Consider the following 9,002-nt stretch of genomic DNA (forward strand, 5'->3'; position numbering starts at 1 on the left):
AGCGACGGAGAGGAGAAACGACGGGTAAGCAGGTACGAGAAGAGAGAGCACGACGAGAGGTGTAGGAGAGAATAGAGAGATGAGGGGAAAGAAAACAAGCAGCCTGTCCTGTCACGACAGCTTGCGAGCTCCCGCTGTAGCCCCGTGCGGGAGGAACGCGCCTCCTCTTAGACAGCAGATTTGGTCTGCACCTGCACTCCCAGTCCCCGCTGACGTTTGATTCCTGCCTTGGCGTGTCACCTCCCGCCTGCAGCATGTCGTGTTCACGGCGAGGTGTGTCGGATCTGCGGCACCGTCGGTGCGTTACCACCGTCATGACTTGCGGTGGAAATCCGGGCAGATGGGCAGGCCGGCAGGCAGATGGCCAAGCAGACAGACAGAGAATCGTTAGTGAGGATTGGATTAACATGAGTATCTAATTGCATTTGAGAAAACAGAGAAGGCGCATCAGGAAAAATTAAAAGTGGCATCCGAATGATGGCTCAGTTACATAGCAACATTGGCACAAAAAAGAGAACTTTATGGCAAATTTGCTTTGAAGGGTATTACAGTAATTAGGATTCATAATGCAAAAAGGGAGCTAGTTCTGTATGTGGTGTATTAGGCCATTTCAGCTGTCCTGCAAGGAAAACGACACATCCAGGTTTAAATAGCCATTTCCCTACTAAATGGGCCTGTTCTCCAGGCCGCATACACACATCCCGTCATGAAAAATGCACCTAGACACCAAGACATTCGTTACGTTCGGTCTATTGATTAGACGAACTCCATAATTCAGATGTCAGGGGAAAACCTCAACTAACAGGCTGAGCACCGGTTTTTTTAAAGCTGAAATTACACTGGAGACTTTCAACCAATATTCTCAATATTCTGGCTCTTTGCTGCCACAGATACATCAAGTATTAATCGAAAACTGGACTTTCAACGCTGTTGTTATGTGTTGAGACAGCACCAGCCTAATGTTTTCGCACTGAGTCACTGGTTTTGGTACTGTATTGTTAGAGGTTTGTCTTGTGTCCTTTTATCTTTCATTTTTGTAGTCCGTGCATCTCATACAACTACAACGCCCTTGAGGTCTTGCGTCAGGAATACACGGATGTTCTTCATTGGGCCCAATGACTGAGAAGTCTATACGTGCAGCTAATTGTTGTGTCCGTCCAGTTTTGCTCCGTGTGTCTTAAGAGGGTGTGTGACTGCAATCTTGTTTGTAGCTACAGAAACGAGGGTACGTGTCCCCAGTGTGCAGAAGCTCTCTCTCAGCGGCAAAGACTGAAATATGTGCTGAATACCAAAATAAGTTACCAAAATAACAAGTTTGAATGGCCCTTTCACAATAAAATGTATGTCGTTTAAAAAGAGATTTTATCACGGTTCAAAATGCAGTGATGTCAATTTCAGTTCAGTGTTCGACTCTATAAAGCAATAGTTCAACATTTTGGGAAATATGCTCATTTACCTTCTTACGCTTCTTTATTTATTTTTTTTGCTAAAGCTTTGATTTTGGTGTTCTAACCGGGAACAAACATGCTGGATGTAACACTTGAAATCACCAGTGAGGGAAGCTCTGCCGCTAAAAGCTACTGATACAGTCGGTCACACTCATTCAATACGCCAAGCTCATCCCGAGGAGTCGCGTTAAAGATTCGTCTGCTCTTGCACTGAACACCTCCAGCAGCCAGACTGAACAGCGGTAGCCATGATCCAAGCAGAGGGTAAGTGTGACAGTAAAACGTCTAACAGCACTCAGCCATGCAGGTTAAATGAAATAAAGGGCCCGAAATAGAAAAAGGGTCACCGCTCCTCAACCCCTTTGATTCCAGCCACAACTCTGGTCTCCTCCAAAGGCAACTCTTTAGATTTTACACCCAAAAAGTCAGAATGAGCCTAAGAGATACTGAACCACAGCTACAGAGGCACAAACTTGGTAGAAAGGAAGTTGTCTTACTGACATAAAAAGGGCTATAAGGCCTGTAGTAGGACCTTTTTGTGTGGAAAACACTTTGGAGCCATAACCACAAGTCTGAACCAATTGTGTGTCAACAGCTGGTGCAGCGATATTGGGATCCTGAAACGCTTTGCACATGGATAGAGTCAGGAGAATTAGAGCTTTCAAACAATAAATAATTTGTCAAGGTAATATGAAGTCCCGCACAGACCCACGCACACGTGAGGTAGCGCTACCAAGCGTTCATGGGTGGGATTTTAAAAGGTTCAAGATGCAGTTTTTCCCTTCTTAAGAAACAGTTGAGGCAGCATCCTCTGTACTGTGTATTTTCCAAATCATGGACTGCAGAAGACAAGTTTTATACACAAGACAGTTCGACCTCAGCAGGGAACTTTTCATCTTTATCAGTCTGTTCATCTTAGTGGAAAACAAGCCACTAAATAGGATGGTTATGTAAGAGGTCTTGTGTATGTTAGTGCAAATTGACCTGAGAATAGAATAAAAAAATAAATAAAAAAAAACCCGAGGTCAAACGCAAAAATGTGTGTCAAGCTAAGAACAGAAGTCGGTTTTATTTGTGTTTCCCAAAATCACAAATTATCCTTAAAAGGCTTTACAATCTGCTGTGAACAACACACACGCTGTCCTATGCCGTCAAATCAGAAAAGGGCAAAATTAGAAAAAAAGAGTCCCATGATTCTTCAGTTATTTATTTCATGACAGCAGGGAAGAAACTGATGTGCACAGTGAGTACCTGTGTGATACATCTCATATGTTTACTGTCCTCCACCCATGTGTCACCGGGCGCTGTGTGCGGAGTAAAGCCGGACATCACCTTTAGTTTATTTCCCGCCTCGGGTTCTCTCTCCCGCGAAGCCGCTGACTCTACGTTTTCTGTCAAGCCTCGGAAACGATGCCGCGGTTTCCCTTCCTGCCTCCTGCGGTGGAGCGCCCCGAGCCGAGCGGTGAGGCTGGGGGAAGGCTTTGCTTTTGAGGAATGAGCCGTCTCAGCCCCGCTCCCCCGGAGCAACTGTGGTGGAATAATTACATAGCATGTGCAAAGTTGAGCCCCTCTCATTGAGAGAGCGAGTGCTGAAGAGAGAAATGAGGCAAAAAAAAAAAAGAGAGAGAGAAACAAAGAAAGATGGCTGCCAGTTCCCGTGGGTGAAGCTGAGCTCTGCACAGCAGTTATCACATTATTTACAGCCAAGGATTTAATGCTTCATTCAGTAATGAGCAGCCAGCCAAGGACCTGCGATCTGAAGCTCGCTTATTCACTTGCTGGGCTCAACTCCAGGCGGTAAAAGGCTGGAGGAGGAGCCCCCCCCCAGGTGCAAACAAAGCCATATCCCCCCGCCATTTTTCACTTTACTCTCTGGCGCTCAACTGTGGTGATATTTCACACGTGTGCCTGTGAAAACGTGTGGAAATCTGTGCGTATTTTGGGAATTAATGTGTTGCCTTAAATCCCACCACTTCATACCTGTAGAAAGGAGCATCTCTTCGTTTTGGCCTGAGGTTTCCATCATGGTTGGCCACCTTTCCCACAGTAGCTCCCTCCTTGTCCAACTTGCTGCAGGTTCCGTCCAGTTCGGTGGATCGTTCTGTACACAGTCATGTGCAGCTTCATTCTGACTCCCTCTGATGAACGAATGACGCTTCTCTCTCTTTAAGTTCATGACGCATTCAAGTCCGAATTTATGTTGCCTCCTTCTCTCTCATCAGCAAAAGCAGCCACAGAATCTGCCCAGACTGCGAAAGCTCACACTGACACCCTGTGGTTACCCGCTGACAGTACACCACCGTCGGTCTCTGCGCTACATTGTCCTGCTCTACTGTGTCCCAGTCTCACGCGTACTAACCGTATAGAGTATGCGCTGTGTATATGGATAGATTACTGAATGGGCCCACCGGGAGCACGCCCGGGAGCCCGAGGTGTCCGGGGGCCCCTGCTCCTCGCCTGCAAACTATCCCGGAAAGAGACACAGAATGACCAAAACGTCCACAAAGCGTGTCCCCAAATGCAAAACAATGCCAAACAACCGCAGAGACACAAAACATCTACAAAGTGACAGAAAACTACCACAAATGACACGTCTGCAGGGCTTGTGGTCGTTTTGTGTCTCTTTCAGAGGGGCCTTTTTACACGTCTGTGCCCAGGGGCCCATTGTGTCGGAATCCATCAATGGCTATAAGCTAATCGTCTTTCCAGCTGGGAGGAGCTCCTCCATGTCTGCGCTTTGCGACGCGGGGCAGCCGTGTCACTGAACAATCAAAAATTTCAGTTTCAGTTTTCAGTTTATACTTTATTCTGTCACTTTTTCCAGTGTGAAAACCGAAAGACATCCGAGACACAGGAACTGACGAAACGGACTTTACTGACAGTCAAGAGGCCTCCGGGTCGTCAGTACTGCAGCATAGTCTGAAAGATAAAAGCGTAAGAACACACACATTTAGCAAATAAGCGGACGCCCTTTGCAGGTCACACGAGGAGACTGCTCTTTCATTCTGAGCTACTGTATAGTACATGTTTTAATATCACTAGGCATGAAAGTTACATACAAGTCTGCAACCAGGATTTTAAACATACCGAGATCATGTTTCACCACATGACCCCCCACATCGGGCACTTTGACCAGACAACACAAAAGTACCAGAAATGTTGAATTGTTAGGCTCTGTCATTTTTGATTTAGTTAACTGTTTGATTATATTTTCTGTAATTTACACCAAGATGCCTGCTCAAAACCTTTTCCACACAGCCGGGAAGATTAAACTCTCCGGGGGAAATACTGAATCCTCTATCCATCTATTTATAGTTGACCTAATAGTAGTCAAGAAGAAAAGGTTCTGCAGCTGCGGGTCTCTCAGTCAACACAATGAGAAAAGATGGGAGTTCGGTGACGTCCTGAAGTGGCATGGAATCATGGGAGTTGTCGTCTTCACCACCATTGCAGTCATGGCTGTCAGCTTCTCCCAGGTTAGGATTCCTTCAGTGTTAAATGTTCAGGAGGTTTTTACCGGGAGCGTATCAAAAAAATGTGGCTTAAAACGGTATAAAAAGCTCATTTCGACCGCTTCTGCCAGGCAACCACGACGCTGGCGCGTGCGCGGGCGGGGGGGGGGGCATGACGCCATCAACGGGCGACCAAATGAAACGGACCGTTACCTTGATTAAAGTGACAGATTTCTCTTGGTTTGAAAACTGCCGGAAACATTCGGGATAATGTGAGTAGACAACTCCACAAAATACATAGGTCTTGTTCTTTTTAGACATTTTAATGAGGAAAAGTTAAATATTATACCTTTTTAAACAACCCGAGGATCAACTCTTATCTGACGTTAGGCACCACTGGGACTCTCTTAAATTTAACAGCATTTCGCGTCATAGGAAATTCGATAAATTGAATTTATTTTTAAGTTTGCCACTGGGAGTAAAAGTGAAGGATCTTTTCTTTAATCTTTTACCTGAGCCCCAAATGTTACGTTTTAGCTGTCTGATAAATACGGGCCATGGTGCGACATGTTGGACGGCAGCTCTCTCCACCACTGTCGTCAAAACACAAAATGAGGGATTGTTTTTTTCAAAGAAGGTTACTCATCCCTCTAGTAAAGTGCCAGAGATGCGGAGAATATCTGAGAAGGAGCACCGAAGCTGACCTGGACACTCACGGCCGCCCAACACCTTAAGACCCTTTTCTATTATAGAATTTGTCAAACATCTGTATTTCACGTGCAACTGTGCTTTTTCTCTGAATGGAGACTCACGTCACTGATCCACTTGGTGAAGGAAGAGGTGCGAGTGAACACTGTGGGCCTCATGGGAGTGTTGCATCCTCGGGAGGAGACGAAGCTGGCCACACCCTGCACGTACCAGATGCCATCACCACCCCGGCAGTTCAGGGGACCACCTGAATCCCCCTGCAGAGACAGACAGAAGACAAGTGAAGGCGACAGACCCACACGACGAGAGCCCTTCTTGCGTTGTGAGGACCACATTAAGGGAGCGGTGCGTACATGGCAGCCAGAGCGGATGTCGCCACCGCCGCAGATCATGGTGGTCTTCACGCTGCTCCCCCACCAGCTGCCGCTGCTGCAGACGCTGTGTCCGACCACAGGAAGAAGAGCCTGCTGGAGCTTAGAGGCAGGGGGACCGCCGCCTGCGGGAGAGACGTCGTCGTTAGGTAACAATAAAAAATAAGAAAGTCAGAGCAGAAAAAAATCCAAATGTGGCTAAAATACTAAAGCCTGTCAAGTATAAGAAGTATGCGATCAAATGTGAAAAACTTACAGTGGCATAGCTGTGTTGACGAAATTAATCTTTTAAAAGTCGGACTGCAGTTTTTACAAGTGAAAAGAAAGGACATTTAAAAAAACAAAAATGTAAGCGTTATAAAGAAGTAAAACGCTTAACGAGAAGGATGGAGGTGGACAAAACAGAACTACGGCTGTAAACCTTCACCTACACACGACGTATTATTGATTCGTAAAACCAGACAAACAGAAATGGTTTCGACATAATTGGCTGTCTTGCTGAGAGTTATATGACAAAAATGGATACCACCCTCAGTCTGTCGCCAGCAGCTAGTTAGCTTAGCTTAGCATAAAGACTGGAAACAGGGGGAAACGGCTAACCTGGCTCTGTCCGAAGTTCCAAAAAAAAAAAATTTCAACCTACCAGCACCTCTGAAGCTCACTTATTAACACGTATCTCATGTGTTTTATCCATACACAAGCAGAAATGTGTGAAATATATGGTAACTGAATCTAAAAATAAAAGAATGGTGGGGAAATGAGGAAAAAAGTACGTTTTAATATAATTTTGCTTGAATTTTGAGTTAATTTTCTCACCTCGATGAGCCAAAGGTGATACAGTATGTAAACTAGTTGCCTTTTTAGAAGAACGTCCTATGATTCATGTCGCACCTCTTTCCGGTGGTGTAGTATCGTTTGCTTCGTTTTTTATGCTAACCCGGTCTTAAATCCGAACGCAAATCCGGCTTTGGCAATTCCGGTAAACACGTGTGAAGTGGCTGAGATTAAATGCGTGACTGTACTGGATCCGTACAGCCGCGTGTCAGCCTGCGGACGAGAGGCGTAGCGTCGTCGCACTAAAAACACTCACTGTAGAGTCGGCCCCAGCCGGTGATGTAGCAGGGGTAGTTGTTGGGGACGACCTCGCCGCTCTCTGGCAAACAGGAAGGCTGCACCTTGTCGTTCAGAATGGCCGGGGAGGCCAGTTTGATCATCGCAATGTCATTACTGAACGAGTGGAGAAAAAAAAAAAAAAAAAATCACGAGAATGTAATGAGGTAGATGAGCAAAGATCCCTGGGAAAGGAAGAATTTTATCTTTTCCAAAAAAAAGAAAATTTAAAAAATGAAATCACAAATCTGAAAATCTTTTCCGCAACACATGAGCTACAGTAACTGCTCAGTAAGGCCAGAATATACGAGGGGTGTGTGTTTTCTAGCTTGCTGTGGAATCCACCTGCCCCCAAGTGGCCAGAAAGTGAATTAACGCCGCTTTAAGATTTGCTCGTGAAACGTCACCTCACTTACAGTTTCCACAAAACATATCTGCCGTGGCAGTTTAGCTGTGCGTAAACGTAATTCCTAGGAGACAGAAATTAGGTAGGGTTTCACGCTCGGGTCGCTGGCGTGAAGCCTCTCTCTTCGATTGACACCTACCAGTGAACTACTCCACGGCTCTGATCTGCTCACCGCCCCCCTCCTGGCTGAGGTCATGCGCCCCCAGCACCACGCGGTAGGTACGAGATCTGACAGGCATACTCTCCTGCAGTGGAGTCACGACCAGTCGGGCCGTTCCTCCACAGGTGTGAGGAGGTCGCTGGTGTTCGCCAACGAGTTCACCATCAAAAAGTGATCGCGAGTCCAGTTTTTCTATCTTTCTATCTATTTACTTGTTTTGCTATGTACGCATCTCTGTCATCATTGTTTTTTTTTCTTTTTGTTATTTCAATGCACACATCTGAATTACTAAAAGAATTAAAGGATACACCCAGCTGCCATTTCAGTAGGTACAGTCCCGCAGGAAATCCCGCCTTCGTGGAGGTCGTAATGTTCAGTCTGTGTTGTAACTGTTTCAGAGGAGGAGCTGATTCAACCGGATTCGGATCATTTGGCAGGATGCAGTTTTTCTGTTACACACACAGCCCAGTGCACCTCGTGTCACCCCCCCCCCGTCTCCTCCCGCCGTCTCACCTGCCAGGGCCAGCTGTGAGGACGGGCGTCTTCCCCGCTGACGACGCGGCTCACGGCGGGCTCGTAGGTGGGCGTGCCGCACCCGCAGGCTGGACCACAGGGAGAAGCGGATGTTACAACAGCTGATGTGGGCTCGGCTCTACTACTGGGACACATTGGACGAATACCGTGGGAAGCGGCTGACTTTTAAGATTACACACTGACAGACTGACCGCGTCTCTTAAACACAGAAGCGGATCTGGTCTTCGGGCAAACGGCGACGCCGTCCGCCTCTGGTTCAACCCCAAAGGCCGCTCAACGTGGCCCGTCACGTGGCCGCGAGGTCTGTCGCCGGACGCTGTGTCGGGCCTCACCGCCGAGAACTGCGTCAGAAGACGGGACGACCCCCCTCGCTGACCCCGAGAGAGGAACATCGCTGCGTTTTACTTACCACACGCCTTCGTGCGGTACAACCCATCAACGCCTCACGCCCGCTCCTACAATCTGGCTTTGCCAACTCTGAAGTGGTTTTTAAAATAAATAATATAATAAAGTTTCTCGTAGTTAGCACGCACGGCGGTCGGCGGGGGGAATAAAACTGCAGCGGCTTCCGGCCGGTACCTCGCGGTCTGAGTGTGCGGCCTTCACTGACCCGTGACAAAGGATGGAGGGATTACGTACGGTAACGTGACATGGTCCCTTTTGACGTCCATCCTTTCATGGGGCTCGATGGTGGTAAGAAAAACACAGACCAACTCCCGACTGATCCCTTTAATCCGGACCTGGATCGGGCTCTAACACACAGAGACTCACCGTAGGCAGCAAACAGCAGGACAAGGGCCACTTTGGTCATGA

The 9,002-nt window shown here is 47.2% G+C and overlaps 1 protein-coding gene across 1 annotated transcript; it reads right to left on the bottom strand.

The window, feature by feature from the left end:
• Nucleotides 1-4,271: 4,271 nt before the first annotated feature.
• LOC120790678 (chymotrypsin-like elastase family member 3B) lies at nucleotides 4,272-9,000 on the bottom strand. The gene is made up of 7 exons (XM_040128462.1): nucleotides 8,961-9,000; nucleotides 8,169-8,257; nucleotides 7,646-7,794; nucleotides 7,070-7,218; nucleotides 5,962-6,104; nucleotides 5,713-5,865; nucleotides 4,272-4,367 (listed from the first exon to the last, which is right to left on the bottom strand). The coding sequence occupies exons 1-7, from the start codon at nucleotides 8,998-9,000 to the stop codon at nucleotides 4,350-4,352; spliced, it is 741 nt and encodes a 246-aa protein (XP_039984396.1). The 3' UTR covers nucleotides 4,272-4,349.
• Between the last annotated feature and the right edge of the window lie 2 nt (nucleotides 9,001-9,002).

This window comes from Xiphias gladius, chromosome 6 (assembly GCF_016859285.1).
Source record: "Xiphias gladius isolate SHS-SW01 ecotype Sanya breed wild chromosome 6, ASM1685928v1, whole genome shotgun sequence".
In the NCBI taxonomy this organism is placed as follows: domain Eukaryota; kingdom Metazoa; phylum Chordata; class Actinopteri; order Istiophoriformes; family Xiphiidae; genus Xiphias; species Xiphias gladius.

Bases quoted from the DNA above. Each gene is read 5' to 3' on its own strand.
- LOC120790678 (XM_040128462.1), bottom strand. From the start codon at position 9,000: ATGACCAAAGTGGCCCTTGTCCTGCTGTTTGCTGCCTACG. The intron at 7,219-7,645 runs GTAGTTCACTGG...TTTTTTTTTTCT, and splicing joins GAGCAGATCAGAGCCGTGGA to CCACTCGTTCAGTAATGACA. The intron at 6,105-7,069 runs GTGAGTGTTTTT...TCTCTCCCGCAG, and splicing joins CGGCTGGGGCCGACTCTACA to GCGGCGGTCCCCCTGCCTCT.